This window comes from Crinia signifera, chromosome 9, assembly GCF_055691185.1.
Source record: "Crinia signifera chromosome 9, ASM5569118v1, whole genome shotgun sequence".
NCBI classification, from domain to species: Eukaryota; Metazoa; Chordata; class Amphibia; order Anura; family Myobatrachidae; genus Crinia; species Crinia signifera.
Genome location: NC_139225.1, coordinates 146575685 through 146593629, shown reverse-complemented (window position 1 = coordinate 146593629; position 17945 = coordinate 146575685). Strand labels below are relative to the sequence as shown.

At 45.3% G+C, this 17945-nt stretch overlaps 1 protein-coding gene across 1 annotated transcript; it reads left to right on the top strand.

Annotated features, from left to right (window-relative positions):
• Window positions 1-1452: 1452 nt before the first annotated feature.
• On the top strand, window positions 1453-8144 carry CYP21A2 (cytochrome P450 family 21 subfamily A member 2). The gene is made up of 9 exons (XM_083160640.1): window positions 1453-1539; window positions 2641-2795; window positions 2901-2996; window positions 4592-4702; window positions 5229-5315; window positions 5402-5605; window positions 5962-6131; window positions 7251-7354; window positions 7605-8144. The coding sequence occupies exons 1-9, from the start codon at window positions 1494-1496 to the stop codon at window positions 7904-7906; spliced, it is 1275 nt and encodes a 424-aa protein (XP_083016766.1). The 5' UTR covers window positions 1453-1493; the 3' UTR covers window positions 7907-8144.
• Window positions 8145-17945: the final 9801 nt, after the last annotated feature.

Here is a 17945-nt window from a genome sequence, read left to right as displayed (position 1 = left end):
CAAGGGGTTTTTCAGTTTTTTTTACCTGAATGTCAACACAGTCGACATGGACACAGGTTAAAGTGAGCCACATCCCCTTGCATCGCTCGCTGCGCTCGTAATGCGTCCTCGCTGCGCTCGGCACACTATTTTATCCTCCCACCACTGCCCTAGTGGATGGTAGGGCATGAAATACCACCTGTCGGTACATGTTGGCTAAAAAAACTGTGAAAAACCCCACGTCGACCTTTTGACTGTCTACCTAGACACTGTCGAACTAATGACCTGTCGAACTACCGACCTGTCGAAATAATGACCTTTCGACCTAGAACCATGTCAACCTTTTCCCATGTCGACCTAGACCCATGTCGACATTTTCCCATGTCAACCTAATGGTGTCGACCTAATGACTGTCTACCATAATGCTGTAGACCGCATCCCTTCCCAACCTGGTCCTCAAGGCACACTAACAGTGCAAGGCTTAGTGCTATCTATTCTTCAGCATAGATCAGCTTAGGTTCTTAAACTCGGTCCTCAGGTTCCCAAACAGATCACGTTTGGCAGGTGCAGAGGTGTACCCATTACTCACTTATACCCCTTTTAGACATACTACCTGGGAATTACCCGGCATTTTGACTGCTGGGTCATTTTCCCTGGTGCAGCCTGCACACTTTCACACTTACAGCGGCAAATTACCGGGTGAAGCAGTTCTACCCAGTAATTTGCTGAAAATCCCGGGTTTTTCTTATGTCTGAAAGGGTCAACCCGGGTCTTAAATCCCGGGTCCTCAACCCAGTTAAAAAGAAGGGTGGTAGACCTGGGTTTTAACACCCGGGTTGACCCTTTCAGACATACCAGAATCCCGGGTTGATGCGCGTTCGTGTGCAAAAACCTGGGATTTTGCTGTATGTCTGAAAGGGGTATTACACATCGTAAAAGATCCACAGGTGGAGCTAATTACTTCAATAATTACTTCTCCTTCTGTATGGAGACCTGAAAAACATACACCGTGTGGGGTCATGAGGACCGAGTTTGAGAACCTGTGGCAAAGGTGTTTAAATCAAAATAGCTGAAGTACTGTACTGATTAAGTCACCTGTGCTGAAACATGGAGATCACTAAAATTTGGACCATTATTGGGCTTTGAGCGTTGTGGTTGGGAATGCCTGTTTTCCTGTATGACTTCCTGGGTAGTACACACGTAAAGCAGCGTATTAGGTGTACAGATGTACCATGTGCATGGAGTCCACCATGCACCCGTCTAGATCGACAGTAACAGAAGATAGATGCAAGCGTTAGGGCGATGGGAGCGTGGCCAAAGGGCACATGGTCAGATTTCATCTTATTCAGAAGTAATCGTATGCACAGATATGCGGAATGTGTGCTGACATACAGGCTGACTATGCGCTGTCTATGGGGATTGGGGCAATTTATGACACAGAACCATTTCTCTCCCCCTATTCCCCCACAGATATTGTTGTATTAAACAGCGGCGCTCTGATCCGTGAAGCCCTGATGAAGAAGTGGGCAGACTTTGCTGGGAGGCCAACTAGCTATGTAGGTACGTACCTGTGTTACAGATCAATCCTGGGGAATGCAATGTACTAAACCTTGTGGAGTGTTAATGTAGAAAGAGATAAAGGGTCCAATTCAGACCTAATTTGGGGACTGCAAGTTTTTGCAGCCCAGCGATCAGTTAGCTCCCTCCTCGCCAGAGTCAAATCCCACCACTGTGCATTGCTCTGAATGCCCCCCCCCCCCCCTCCCCCATGTGGCGCACCACAAAAAAATAGACTTATTCGGTGCTGTAATGGGGATTTTGAAAACGTTGGGGTGCCATTTAAAAACACCGACCTGCTGTCAATCATCTTGTAAATGGCCGTCACTGTCTTCGTACACAGGGGGAGCTGGCGTGTGCGCACAGTGTACCGTGCACATGTGTGGTCGAATCATCAGGCCTGCGAATTAGGGCATAGTACTTACTTCTGTGCCGGATTTTCCGCCAGGCGAAACATCTGCAATTTTTACCCATTTTTAGGGCTAATTAGATGGTACCAGTGAAAACCATGGGGATCTGCAAATTTGCTCACATTTTGGAAAATTTGTGGCTGTTTTTGTGTCTGTTTCTCGCCCATGTCAATTTAATCCCCCCAAAAAAGAAAGTGAAAACGCCTGCGATTGAATACTGATTGACGAATCATTGCAGTTTTTTCAGCTGGCGAAAAAGATGGCAATGATTGAATACCTCCCTAAGCCTTGGAGAGTAACAAAATAAAGAGGGATAAAGCACACTTCTCAATTATCCCGACTGTCCCACCCAGAGGCTGCAGTGTGCCTTTGTGGTGGGGCTGCAGTTGGGAGGTCAATAATATTCATGGGACACAGATGGGCTGAGGGCATGGCCAGAGGCTTCCAGAGCGTTGGACATGCCCTCACAGTGGCCAAAAAAGGGGGTGTGAATCACAAGCTTGTTTATTCATGTGAAGCCACACCCCCTTTCCCACAAGCCTCACCCCTTCTCGGGCTTGCATGCGGCTTCACCAAGCGGGAATCCCAGGTTTCGGATCATGGATGTTGGGAGATATGGGAAGAGTCCACTCCATCTCCCCTCTTTTCCCATCTCCCCCTATTATTATCCTTGGTGTCACTGTCCATGATGCAGGTGACCTGATATCGCTGGGAGGGAAGGACGTGTCCCTAGGAGACTACACTCCTGTCTGGAAGGTGCAGAGACGTCTCACTCACTTGGCTCTGCAGAAACGGGTACGCAGGAACCTGGAGACACTGCTGGGGGAAGAGGCCGAGAAGCTGTGTCAGGTGATAGCAAGATCCATCTATCCATCCATCCATCCGTCCTCATGTTCGTCCATCATGAAGGGGATGTTTGGGGTGACCGCCTAATTGGCTTTATCTCCTTCCCAGGATTTCCGGCAGAGGGGAGAGGAGCCGGTGGATGTGGCTGAAGACTTCTCCCTCCGCACATGCAGAGTGATCGCAGCGCTGACCTTTGGCACGTCTGTAAGGCAGAGACACCACCTTCCATTTTGTTTCCTATCTCCTATCCCTATGTCTGCAGGGCCAATCCTCCCGTTATGCGGAGTGAGCGGTTGAGTAAGGCGCCATAGTAATCAGGGTGCTGACAGTGTATTCTCCATTGCAGTCAGCACCCTGATTACTATGGCGCCTTACTGTGCAGAGAGTTGGGGACAGCCACCGGCCTGGCAGAGAGTGGTGACAGCTGGGCACAGAAAGCACAGGTCCGCGGCTATTTGAAATCTTGCACCGGTTTGAGCCAATTGGAGCTTGTGGTCCAGCAGCCAATCCGTAGAGCAGCGGTGGCTTTTGATTGGCTACAAGACTGCAAGCTGCAATTGGCTTGCGAGCAGGCACGAGATTTCAATACCACTAGGCTGCCCACTCTGCTCTCTGGCCGGCTGTCACTGCTCTCTGCCCGGCCGGCGGCAACAAGCATTTCACTCCCCCTTGGCAATTAGCATTTCACTCTCCCTTGGCAACAAGCATTTCACTCCCCCTTGGCAAGGAGCATTTCACTCCCTCTTGGCAACGAGCATTTAACTCCCCTGTGGCAAAGAGCATGTAATCCCCCTTGGCAACAAGCATGCAATCCCCCTTGGCAATGAGCATTTCACTCCCTCTTAGCAACAAGCATTTAACTCCCCTGTGGCAAAAAGCATGTAATCCCCCTTGGCAACAAGCATTTTACTCCCAACGAGCATTTAACTCTTCTGTGGCAAAAAGCATGTAATCCCCCTTGGCAACAAGCATTTCTCTCCCAATGAGCATTTAACTCCCCTGTGGCATCAAGCATGTAATCCCCATGGCATCAAGCATGTTATCCCCCATGGCATCAAGCATGTAATCCCCCATAGCATCAAGCATTTAATTCTCCCTGACATCGGGCATGAAACCCCCTTGTTATTGAGCATGAGGTCCCTGGTATTGAGCAAGAAACCCCTAGCAATGAGAATGTAGGTAAATGGCACTTATGTGCCTAAAAGTTGTCCAGATGTGTTCCATTAGAAGGGAATCATGAAAACATGACCTGCTGGAGTATGTGGGGCAGAATTATGGAAGGCCACCATAGATGCCTATAAGCTACAGCAGACATCACTTTAGTAAATAACGTTTCTGCTCTTCCCCTAAACCCACCAAGTGGCCACTGCTGGCAGACGATGTCTCATGTCCAAATGCTGCCAACTCTGGGCTGATTCTGAGGGAGATGTAATCTTAAGAAACAGAAGCTTTTCTCCATTTTGAGCCAACTGCACATGCATCTTAATCTGAAAACATGTCATGCATAAACTGCACCAAAATAGCTAATCGTGTAGTTTCCCTTTGTGCTGGATCTCAAGCAAATGGAGACTGTACCCAAGTGGTGGTCTCCAGGAGACAACTGGGTGGCTCGGTATTAGGATGCGTGAAGTGGCTGCATGTGATTGGAGCATCGTGTCTGAGTCCGTGTACTGTGAGGAAACCTGCAAAACATGCACTGTGTGGGGTCATAAGGACCGACTTTGAGAACCTGTGCTCTAATTTACTTTCTCTTTTCTCATCAAACCTGCTCTTTGGTATTTTGTCTCTGTCTCCCGCAGTTCGAGCTCTCGGACCCCACGTTCCAGGAGATCCACAGGTGCATCGTTAACATCATTAAGTTATTTGAGGCTCCAGCTGTTGGCGTCTTGGACTTTATTCCATTTCTTAGGGTGAGGCTGATACACAACTACAAATGTTATATTACTGATCAGTTATATGCTCTATACGTCTGTCCCACCCTGGCGACACTGTGACACGGACAGAAAGGAACTGTGCTTTATAAATGATAGTTAGAGAGGTGTTCACTGTCTTCCTTGCCACAAACAAGTCGCACTGGTGTACAACTAGCCGTCCCCTCGTGCCCTCGTAACCCTTAGGGTCACATGGTGAGTCCCTTCCCTTGATCAGTACGATCAAGGGAAGGGACTCATCATGTGAGCGTATTGGGTTATGGGTGCATGCGCAATGAACATGCACATTCACAGTTATGATAGACTCGGCAAACAACCCACAATTGCTCAACAATGACCATGGACCCATCTGTAGATTGTTTGGTTGCTATGGGGAGATTCCCCACTTTATCTCCGAGGTTTCATCCTTCTCCCCCACAGACAGAAATGACTGATAGTTTATGGTTGGTACTTGGGATATATAAGTCGTTCTATATTTCTCTCACACACGTTTCCTCCTGATCAGAAGCTCCCAAACCGAGCCTTAAGCCACCTCCTGAGGGCTGCAGAGAGAAGGGATGGCTTTGTGAGGAGACAGATGGAGAGACACAAGGTCAGTGAGGAGTGCTAGGCCCGGGCTGGGGAGTACCAACCTTTTGGACACTGACATTTGATCACCATCTCTGTTTCCTCTGTCAGGCTCACCTCCCGGCATTAGAGTCCCAGGAAGACATACTGGATGAAATGATCCGTTTCCTTAAAGAAAAGTCGGAGGGCAACGATGTGACGGATCTCACAGAAGATCACCTTCACATGGCTGTGGTGGACCTGTTCATTGGAGGCACAGAAACCACGGCTTCCGTATTAACCTGGACAGTGGCCTTTCTTGTCCACCACCCTAAGGTGAGACTATACCCCAGATACAGCGTCGCCCCCAGGGATGCACCCCTACTGTTGCAGTCAGGTACCAGGATAATACCAGAGTTCATTCTCTGCCTTGCCATCTAGGTTGGGACTACAAGTCCCACCACAAGTAGGTAACATGTGTACACCTCACTGCTGAACAGAAGGATAGGAGGATATGTGCAGGAACTAAGGACCCAAAGCCAAGTACTGTGTATAGTACTTTATTCTTTAGAATATATTTGATCCAAGACACTTGTATAAGTGTATAATACCTGTTATGTCATCCTACTATACAAAGAATTAATTCTGCAATAACAAATCATTGAGGCCCAGCTGATGTTTTTGTGTTTTAGGCTCAGGAGAAAATCCACAAGGAGATAATGGGAGCGGTGGGGCTGGAACGTTACCCCACATATTCAGACCGCTGCAACCTGCCATATCTCAATGCCACCATCTCGGAAATACTACGATTGCGCCCTGTGGTGCCCCTTGCAGTACCGCACTCTGCCACCAGAGACACCAGGTGAGACCTGAGAGTAGGGTTTCCAAGCTCTTGTAATACACTAAGTGAGAGATACAGTATAGAGGACAAGTGAAGGACAATTGTAGAAGTTTTCCATAGCGTCCAATCAGATTCTAGATAACATCTATAGTATGTACTTGATAAATGATACCTAGAAGCTGACTGGCCAACTTTTCACTTGTCCCTTTAGAAGGTTTGATGTATCTTATTATCCATATGATATCATGATATTACTGCCATACATAAAGCAATGCAGGGTGTGCTGTGCGTCCATATTTACTTGCCTCTCCAGAGTCATTTGCCCCCAGCAGCACAAAACACAGTGAAAGAGGCATGGCAGCCATTTTCCTGATGATTTGTGCATGCGCGTTAGGGAAGTCACTGAGAACATGGCAGGCGCCATATTTCTGAAGTGTGCCTGCGGAGGAGACTCTGGCACTGGCTAGAGTCTAGAGCACCACTGAGAGGAGGGGGTCCACTTGGAGTCTGTACATGGGCCCCCACCTCTCTTCATCTGCCCCTGCGGATAACATTACTTAATTACTTTAGTGTACAAACACTATATTTCTCATTAGAGATGATCCTCTAGATGGGGGCCATGAGTAGCATCCATACATCTGAACCTAACCATAAAACCTTGTAAGGTCTTGTTCTAGTAATTATCTAGTATTTTTTTTATTATTATTTATTTGCACTGACTGTCTCTATAAAGACGCAGATGTCTTTTATCCAATCTCGCCTTTTCCCTTTACCTCTATGTGGGAGCAGTCGTACTATTCACAACATGACGAGTAGTCCCCATTTTTTCCAAGTGCAAACGCACATTGGAGACAGCCATTTTGTCTGCTGAACCCAAATTCACAAGAATATTTTGCCTGTTGTCCAAATATGGCTGCTTAATGAGTCTGTGTCCTACATTCTCATGAGCATCGGACTCTCAGCTCACAAAATGGCTGCCACCAATCTGCATACGTGTCAGGTGTGATTCCAATGTCATTTTGCAGCTTTATGGCTTACATAACATCCAATACTGGTCCGCAACGACAGTTCTACCATGGCCTATAATACATGTTGGTAACAATGTAGTAATTACACATTTATACCCTGTTTCCTACTTAGCATTGCAGGATTCGCCATTCCAAAAGGAACCACAGTAATCCCAAATATTTTTGCAGCTCATCACGATGAAACCGTCTGGGACAATCCTGGACAGTTCTGCCCAGGTACAGTTTGTATGTTCATCAATAGTTTTTTTTTCTCAAATCAGCTTTAGAATGTACGTACTGTACCTGTCATCCTTACACACTGCAGGCAGCCATTTCAGTCTGCACTGATGTTATTAGTTCCTTGCGAACTAATTGGCGGCATTTGCTGAGCAATTACAAAATGGCTGCCCTCTACAGAGTGTCTATGACAGATTTAACATGGGATGCGAATAATAAGAGGATTCTCTCGATCTCTTCTTCCTTCCAGAGCGATTCCTGTCACATTCTGAAGGCAGTGTCCCCTCCCGGTCTCTACTTGCCTTCAGCATGGGCGCAAGACTTTGTATAGGTGAGACGTTGGCCCGCATGGAGATTTTCTTCTTCCTCTCTCACCTCCTCAGGGATTTCTGCTTCTCCCCAGTGTCATCTACACTCCTTCCCGACCTTAATGGGGTCTTTGGAATTAATCTTAAGTGCCATCATTTTTTGGTACGTGCCCTTCCATGGGAGTCTATACCATCAGATAACAAACGGATTCAACAGGAAACGTCATGCGTAAATGAGACTTAGCCATGGTTCTTTGCATGACCTGAGGAAGGCATGTACAGAGAAACTCTTTGTGATTCAAAATCTCCATGCTGTATCTAGCCACAAGCTTCCGGATGTCACAGTACCGCCTTCATTATTTGAAAAAGGGGACGATTGTAAATATATTAAAGGACAGTCAAAGTCAATCTAAATCTGGTGTTTAAATGAAATGTTCTCCAAATGTCTATCAAGCAACGAGGTTGGTGGCATCTCTGGAGTACAAAGCCCCTGAGAGCACCAGCTTATGTACATACAAATATACTTTATACAGTAGAACCAGTGGTAACAATGAACAACAAACCCCAAATCACATGTTAGTTGGGTACCCACAGCCATATACATTAGTTGCACCATGGTTACACCATCAGGCATCTGAGCAAGCCTATGATTGCTCAGGATAACCAGTGCAAATAAGTGGCCTGAGCCTTTGCAACTGCATATGAAGACGCTGGTGCGGGCTCAGACACGCCTAAGTCACGAACAGTCGTGACCATAAATAAAATTCAAATGCTGCCAAACCTCACCTGCCGTTACTCCCTGGCAGTTGGTGTTGCTCCCCTATTTGAATTTTGGACTGTGCTGCAGCCGCTCCTCTGGAGGTGTCATCGGTCACAACATGCCTGCATTTGATTTGCCACCCTTCGTTACATCCCACAAAAACTTGACAGAAAAATCCACATAGGATCGGCTGTCACAAATCAATCGCTTCAGAAAACTTTGCTTAATACCACAACTATCGCAATTGCATCCATTTCTGAGTCTTTTTTGCCCAAAGGAACTGCATGCCCTCCAACATGAACCATCCCACCAGGTACAAAATGATCTGTTCGTGGACTTCCTTGCCAGGAACAGCATGTTGGATAGTATGGAACTGAAGGGTGATTACAGATAGCCATCGATAATCCATGGTTTGTATTCATCAATGGTTTACCACCATTTGATCATTAGTTTTGCCACTGAGGAGGTCCAATGGTTCTCCACCATTGATAACAGAAGTGCAGCAATGGTTAGCCTGCAGCCCACCGTGTCCCACAGCTAGGATGTCCATCGTTGGCTCGAACCATCTATTTTTCCCTCAATGGTTTTAATCCTTCGTTGTTAATCACCAGTTGCACCATCAACGTTGAACTCTTTGAAGGCCATCCCTCAAGTTGATTTAGGGGTTGCCTAGACAATAGAACATCTGTCTCTCCTATTGAGGCATGACCAGATCCACTAGCGTTACATGACCATACATACTTTCTGGGCTGTGTGTTGATTTAAGATATATTTTATGAGGGTTGAATGAATTAGAAATAGAGTAACTTTGAAGCAGCCCATCCTCATGGGAATGCAGCCAATCAGCACATTAGGACCCAGTGACGTCATGGCTATCTAGGGGCCAAGTATGGATAAAACAGACATTGCTGGTTCTTAGTCCGGTGGTAGACTGTCCTTCCATGAGTACTTGTCCATCATAATAAACAACTTCCTCTACTGCATGCACCAGTTCATTGGACTATGGACTACATGTTCCTCTGTTCTGTTCTGTGAACGGTCCCAGATTAATAGAAGCCAAGGCAGTGCAGTTAGCAGATCACGCTGTAATAACACGGTAGTTATGAATTATTACATATTGCATGCAGCTGATATGGTCCCAGATCAATTCTGAGGATATGAGGAATGATGTAAACTGGAAGGTATGTTTGGAGGCAACAACACGCAGATGATTCTGTGATTCATGTCCTAGTAATATTGAAGTCATGGGTAATGTTGTGTCAGCTTCATTCTAACGCCAACAATGACCACACAACTATAAGCCATAAATCTCGCACTTATAGAGTTGTTTTTGTTATGTTGTGTGACTTCCAGGCTTCTGAGCGTTGCAGAAAAACAAATAAAATCCATTGTGATGGAGGTAACGAGGAAACAATACTGCGTATGGGGGAAACCACTTTATAGATCACAGCGCCCCCTCCGGAGCAATTATAAGGTGTGCCCAAATGAAAAGGAGACTCTTGCTGTAGCGGCATTGTATCTAATCGCAGTGGGGTAATGTGTTTGTCGATAGATGGCGTGGCGGTTTAACCAGTGTAGTGAACGGCTTCGTCTCGTATTCTTCACTCCGGGAAAGTTGTTCTACGCATGACGGATTCCTCCAGATCAGGGCAAAAAGCTGTTATCTAATGACGAACGTGCTTCAGAGATTTGTCACAGGTGGTGTACGGAGAGTGCTCCATATTCTGGTGGTGTCAGCTTTTTGAGGCGCCATAGCATCAAGGACTTGCCATATTGGATAACAGCTCATTGCGCTGGTCCATAGACATCCATTGTGCAACCGACCGCGCACAACAACTTTCCAGGAATGAAGCCGTTCACTACACATGCGCAACTGGGAAAAATGCCACGCCATCTATCGGCAAACACATTAACCCCACTGCGATGAGATACAACACTGCTACAGCAAACCTCTCATTTGGGCACACCTTATACATGTATTACAGGTGGGTGACCATTTATTATTATCCTTTATTTATATGTGGCGCCACAAGGGATCCACAGCGCCCAATGAGTATATATATAACGAATAATGAAAACAGTGACTTACAGGTCAATACAATAGAGGACAGGGCACCAGGGTTGTCTTAACATTGGTGGGGGGCCCTGGGCAGAACAATAGCGCGGGCTCCCCCATACACCCCCCACATACCTATGTGCAGCGGGGTCCGGGCAGCAACAGAGTGGGAAGCGCTAATGATATTGTAAAGACTGTCCGGAAACTGATTGGCTCAGAGAATTCAGCCAATTAGCATCCGGCCAGTCTTTTCAAAATCAGTAGCGCTTCCCACTCTGCGGGATCCCATGTTTTGGCCCTAAAAACGCTGGGATTTGAATCCCGGGATTGGAGCTTTCAATCCCGTGATTGGCGTGCGCATGTGCAAATCTAATGCCGGGCAGCGAGATGAGAGACCAGCTCAGATGCTGCCATGCTGCTCCTGACCCTGGCACACTGCTCTGTGGCTGTGACCTAATGTCAGAGGTCACGCTGCACAGCCTGCCCGTCTGCCACTCTGTACCCGCCCGCCACCCAACCTCAATACTACCGGGCTCCTAATCACCACCGCCGAGCTCCCGACCACCACCGCCCGGTTCCCGCACCACCTCCCGGTTAAGTGACACTGGTTTGGAGGAGACAGAGGGAGATTGAGTTTGTCAATATAATCACAAACTTTAATCTCGGGTATCCCGGGAATCCTGGGATTAGGCCTTTTTCATTCCTGAATCCGGGGATTGGAAAAATGCCCCAGGATTGGCAACCCTAGGAGAGAGGTAGAGAATTCCAGAGAAAGGGAGCAGCATGAGAAAAGTGTTGGAGGTAGGATTTGGAGGAAGTAATCAGTAGATGCAGCATACATTAGCAGAGCAAAGAGGATGGGCAGGAATGTATATGGAGAGGAAGTCAGACATGTAAATGGGAGAGGAGGCGGTGAGGGCTTTGTCAATGAGTGTGAGGAGCTTAAATTGGATTCTGAAAGTTAAGGGGAGACAGTGAAGGCTTTGATCGCTGTAGTGCGTTTGGTGAGAAAGATGAGCTGGGCTGCAGCATTGAGGATAGATTGAAGTGGAGAGAGACATTTGCTAGGGATTCCACAAAGGAGGAGTAATGGCCCTTAGATTTTTCAGCATGAGACCTTTGCAGAATTGTGTGAGGGCTGTTCCAGTGGAGTGAAGGATGAAAGCCAGACTGGAATGAGTCAGTAGGGAGTGGGAGGAGAGAAAGGCAGTAAGGCATTTTGTAGACAGTCACCGTAAGGAGATTGGAGGCAAAAGGGAGGAGAGTGTGGTCTGTAGTTGGAAAGGGTTTTTAGATCAACGGTAGGTTATATACTGTAAGTATAGGAGAGATGAGAGCATGGTTGAAGGCTTAGGGGACAGAGCCTGATGAGAAGGAGAGATTGAGGTGGGCCTGATGGGAGCAGGCAGAAGGAATGAGGTCGGGGAGGAGGTGAGAGAGGTTAGGGTCAGATGGGGAGGTGGTGAGGGGAAGGAATGGATGGGGGCCATAACTTCCTCTCCAGATACATGGGATGGGGAGGGGTGGTAAGGGAGATATGGTGTTTTTTTTTATTGATGGACTAGTGGAGTGTGATGTCCTGACGTATTGAGAAAGTCTTGGATGTGAAAAAATTGGCAAGAGCAGAGAGTGAGGAGGGGAGAGGAGGTGAAGGTGGGCAGAGGAGGGAGTTAACAGTGGCAAAGAGGTGCCGGGGGAGAAGAGGAGGTTCTTGAAGTATGCAGGGGAAAGGGCAGCGCAGAAGGATGGAAGCATAAGTGGAAGAAGTCTACCTTAAAATGTGATTTCCAGCAGTACGTAAGCATTTTGGAATATATCTGGAGCATTTCGTGCACCAGGGTTGAGGTATTAGTGTGTGAGGGTGAATAGAGGTCAGTGGAGCAACAGAGTAAAGAAAAGATATAAGGGAAGCCTTATAAAAGGAAGTGTCTTGTGCAGGAAGGATAGGGAGGTGGTGTCAATAGCTTCAATGTTACACTTAGGGTTGGTAGTCTTGAGCGGTGGAGATGGGGAAGCAGAGAAGGATAAAGAGAGCAGGTGATGGTCAGAGAGGGGGAATGGGAAGTTGGTGAAATCAGAAATATCACAATGGTAGGTGAAGACCAGTCAAGTGAGTCAAGTGAGCTTCTATTCACATGGGACAGTGAGGAGGCCCACTGGGAGAGACCAAGTGACAGGACACATATAAATATCAATACTAATATTGCTGGCATAAATGTATTTACAATCAGCATCGGAAATGATAGTCCGGAAACTGATTTTGTCAGGGAAAAAAATAAAAACGTGAACTATTAGATCATATACTATTCAGCAAATCATTGTATTATATTAGAGAATTCTTGGTGTATGTTCCCTAAACAATAAAATCCTAGCACGAGAGTCGATATTTGTTTTTGTTTTAACGCAATACTGTCATCTGACTGGCTGTCTCAACAAGCCGCCTGTTTGGACAGCCAATCGCAATGCACTAAAAGAATCCGATATCTGCACCACGAATCAGTGGATATCCCTTTAAAATGCACCTGATATTTTTATGGAATTCTGTTTGTAGTTGTTTGTTGCACTGTTTGTACAGTAATATCGTTACCATGACTCCTATATACTCACAGTTCAAACAGTTGGAATATGGACAACCATTATGAAATAAGTTCACAGAAAGATTAGTGGATCCATGAAAATATCATTCATTGGGGTGGTCACAAACATTCCTGTGCGGAAAGGAAGTTGACCAGGCATGATATATGAGATCATTTCATATCACTGGTCTCCTGCAGTACAGCTTGCGGGCAGCAGATGGCAGCATGTAACCCATCATTGAATATTTGCTGAACGCTATTATTTATTTATTTTCTTATATACAGTAGCGCACACATATTCCTCAGCACTTTACAGAGAGTATTTGAACATTCACCTCAGTCCCTGCCCCAGTGGAGCTTACAGTCTATATTCCCTACCACATGTACACGCAGACACATTCATTCTAGGGTAAATTTTTGGCCCTCTACACAATTTGGGCCATGGTGGGAATTGAATCCATGACATCAGTGCTGTGAGGCAGTAATGCTAACCATAACACCATCCATGCTGCCCGTAATTTGACAGATGGTGTCTAAGGCTGCGTTTACACATTGTGTGTCCCCACTGGTGGTGGCAGCGGTGGTCTGTGTCTCCGGTGGCAGAGGTGGAGGCAGCGGTGGTCTTTGTCCCCATGACGGTGGCAGAAAAAAAGTTTTAACATTTGAAAATGGCTGCGGCCAGCCAATCACAGCTGGCAATGTCATTGCCCCGCCCCCTTGAGCTGGCTATATTAGCCAGCTCGAGACAGGGGGCAGGCAGTTCATCAGCAGAGGAGGAGCAGAGTAGAGCTCCTCCGAAGCTCTCAAGTAAATAAGACCGATGAAGATCCTGAAGCCTTGGGAGGCGGCGGCCATGCAAAAGAGCTTATGGGGCCACCAAGTACCAGCATGTGGGGCAGGATTGCTGGGACCTGTAGTCCTACTGTATAGGACAATATTACAGTTTAAAACCAGCAATCAACCCTGCATCCACCACCCAGGGGTGCAGGGGATAGCCCCGGGATTCAGCCCAGACCTGGGGTGCCCTGAAGACGGGGGACTCCTTTATTTGGGGTCCCCACCTCCCCAAAAACTGCCAGCCTGGGCTGACTAGTTAGGGTGGGTAATGTTCTGGCCACGAGACCCGTCAAGCGTGTCCCCTGGTGATGGCATTACACCCCCTGTTAGTGGAGCCTGGTTCTGGTCCCTTAAATACAGGGGACCCCCACTGTATTTTGGGAATGAGGGCCGGCTCAAGAGCCTAGTACTGGTACCCAAAATGCGAGGGACCCTCACTCATTTTATCCCCCATATTTTGGAGACTAGGGCCAGCTCCAAAAGCCCGATGCTGGTTCTGACAATACGGGGAACCCTACTCATTTTATTCCTGCCAAAAACTGCATCCTGCTAAACAGGATCCTGTTCAACTGCATCCTGTCATAAGGCAATGTGGAGACGCAGCCTTGGACTCTGATTTGGACAGTACAGTGTGCCAAGCACATTGGTAGTGGAGCTGGGCATATGGCCCAATGCAGGGGAGGGGTACACTACTTGGGGGTACACATGCTCAAATGTTGACATTGACACACTTTTTTTTAAACTCATGTCGACTTTTTCAACCTTCGACCTTTCCCATATCGCTCTTTCGTTATCATCATTTTATATTATACTATATTGTGTACAAGTATATCATACTCCATGATCCCTTCCCTTGTACCGTGTTACTACAGTACTGCTGCTGCATAGATACATTGCTGCCATTTACACATGGCGGTGGTTCTAGGTGTCACATCCCTGTTAGCTAGATGGACCCTCAGTTGGCATTATACTGTGTGATGACCCTCAGCGATAGTCTTATACTACAGATACTACTACTTTCACTTGCTCTATAAAGCCGTTTCCCCAAAATACTGACTTCATTTGGCTCCGGTCTGAGAAAATGTCTTTTGTCCTCAAGGTTCTGGATTCCTAAACACCCTGAAATGCTGTGGATGTATCATGTATCTAAGACATCTGTGGTGAGGCCTACAGGACCAGCTTGGTCCTACCTACATCTGTATTGGTGCGTGACTGTTTATCTGTAGTGATAATTATCTACAGCTGCGTTTCCCAATTAAATGGTCTATTAATTTTGTTCTATGGTGACGCCGTAATAGTAACACAATATGAAATAATGCAATACTATTGAGGAGTCCATATATGAAATGTTTTCTACAGGTAACGCGCAATACAGTTTGCCTTCATTTTGCAGTTTGTGCTGGAGGTGAGCGATGCCAGGATCTGGTTGTCACACCAGCTTTCCTACACTGTTACTACACAACAGGTTCTTCTGTTTGTGGTGCAATCATGATCATTCGCTCACGTATGTTACAGTATAACTTATGACAAGTTGCACTGTATATTCAGTTTTCCTACAGTGCTCCTGTCATCTGCTTACAGCGTAGTTGGAACAATATAAGTCCTATCAGGGATGCTGGGAACAGAGAGACACGTCTATGTCTTAGGGATGACCATCGACCGTCGATGATTCAATGGTTTATGGCTGATGTTGAATACTTTTGCCATTGATGGGGGAGAACAAGATGGTTTCCCCTTAATCGATGTCACAGCAGAACTTATAGCTATTTTTTTTCAAGGTGCTGGGACACATAGCCCCACCCCTGACATTCCTGAGCCCCGCCCCATGCTCTGATTGGAGGTTGGACAGTTGAGTATTTACTTATAGAAACCAGTTTCCAGATAATATTTATCAAGTACTGTAAATTCTATAAAATAATAATTAAAACAGAAGACAGAAAAATAAGGTCCCTGTATAATAAATAAATAATAAATTATTAATCGGCACCTCCAATAAATTCCTCCTCATAGTTAAAGACAAAGAAATGGATGTGATAGAGTATAGATATGATTCTCACCTTTTATATACATATCAGGTTTAAGTTTTATATATGTTATTCAGAACTATCACTGTCCCTTTAAGATGACTTTTCCTTAAAATGCTTCTAGCAGAACAGATTTTAATTTCAGCATAAGATGGAAAAGTTTGAGGTGATTTCAAGAGATGTTACCAAGGTCAGAAGATATTGCACCTGTGACATGAAGATAGCGTTTTGGAATGTTGTGAGAATCAGAAGGAGGAGGCACAGTGACTGCTTGCTTATCAACATTGATCCAATTATTTCTATTATAAACAAACTTTTGTTTTGACATCTTATTAAAAAGTGTGAATTTATTGCTTTAGCTTAAAACATCAAAATAAATATTTTATGAGCAATGACGTGGATTGCATTCCACATTTTTGGTATAACTATGAGCACCCTAAGATTAAACTTCAGATCACTGTCTGACTAGCATACTCCATTGGTGTGTGTGTGTGTCATTTCAACTGATCTCCGGCCGTCACTTAGAAGATGAATCCTCTGGCTGACATCGAAGGTTGATAAGTATAGCTGAACCCTATCAGATGCAACAAAAGTTTTATCGGAACGCGCAAAACATATTTAGTGTGGTACCACCCAACTGTACAACAAATTATTATTGAAAATACAATATAAAACACTTCTTCATGTGTTCCATGTCCGTATATGTTCAAAAATAAAATGCAAGAATACTCCTTGATGTCTGGATCTAGCTAGAAGATCCATACTTTGTTATGCCCCTGATGAAGTCGTTGATGATGAAATGCGTTGGTTGTTTTTCCTAAATAAACAGCTATATCTGATAAAGGATCTTGCATCTTATTGTCGAATATATATACGGACATCAGACACACGAAAAAGTGTTTTATATTGTATTTTAAATAATATTTTATTCTACAGTTGGGTGGTACCACACTAAATAAGTTTAGCAAACTCCGACATCACTTTTGTTGCAATAATTAATATAGGTTGAGTATACCTTATCCAAATATCCGTTATCTAAATTATTCCAAAAACCATATTTACAAAAATGTACTTTTTTTTTATTTGCTAAAAACCTACTTGGGACAGCTGTAACTGGCACCACTGGGGAAATGATCTGTAACTGGCACCACTGGGGAAATGATCTGTAACTGGCACTACTGGGGAAATGATCTGTAACTGGCACTACTGGGGAAATGATCTGTAACTGGCACTACTGGGGAAATGATTTGTAACTGGCACTACTGGGGACATATAATGTAACTGGCACTAAATATGTACAAGAAATGATTGCTTGGCATTCACATTCAGTGCCTGAAATAGGACACAAACTTTGTTTCATGTTTTAAAACCTTGTTTTATGTACAGTACAAATAAAATATATTTGTGTGTATTTCATGTATTTGCTGTGCTTATACAACATATATGCAATATACCTCAATATACCGTATTCAAATCTAAACATTATTCCAAAATACGGACTAATCCGTTATCCAAATTTTTTCTGGTCCTGAGCATTTTGGATAAGGGATACTCATCCTGTATGGTACTGTACATTCTATAAAAAAAAATAGGTAGTAGCAGGTTGTGATGTGCAACTTCTCTACTGGTCCACATCTATTTTAGCCATTGGGCACTAGGACCCAGCAGCTCTCCACAGAGCCGCAACTTCCAACATGTGACTTTTGCTGGACTGCACCGTGCTTCTTACAATATGGACACACCCCTCAGTTATCCCGAGTGTGGGTTTCTTATTAATGCCCCAACTCCGCTGTGCCACCACTGCAGCTTATAATATAAACCTTTCTACCACTACAGTGCTTAAGCCAGCAGACAAAATGCACTGGTGCACTACAACACCCAGCATTATTATACAGAAAGACTCGCAGCAATAGCACCCATGCCTGCATCTTTTAGGCTATAACATCATTCTGTGGTTATTGTAAATGTAGCACCAAAAAAAATTTTTTTTATTTATTATTGGACTTCACAGAGTGACATTGAATGCAGAA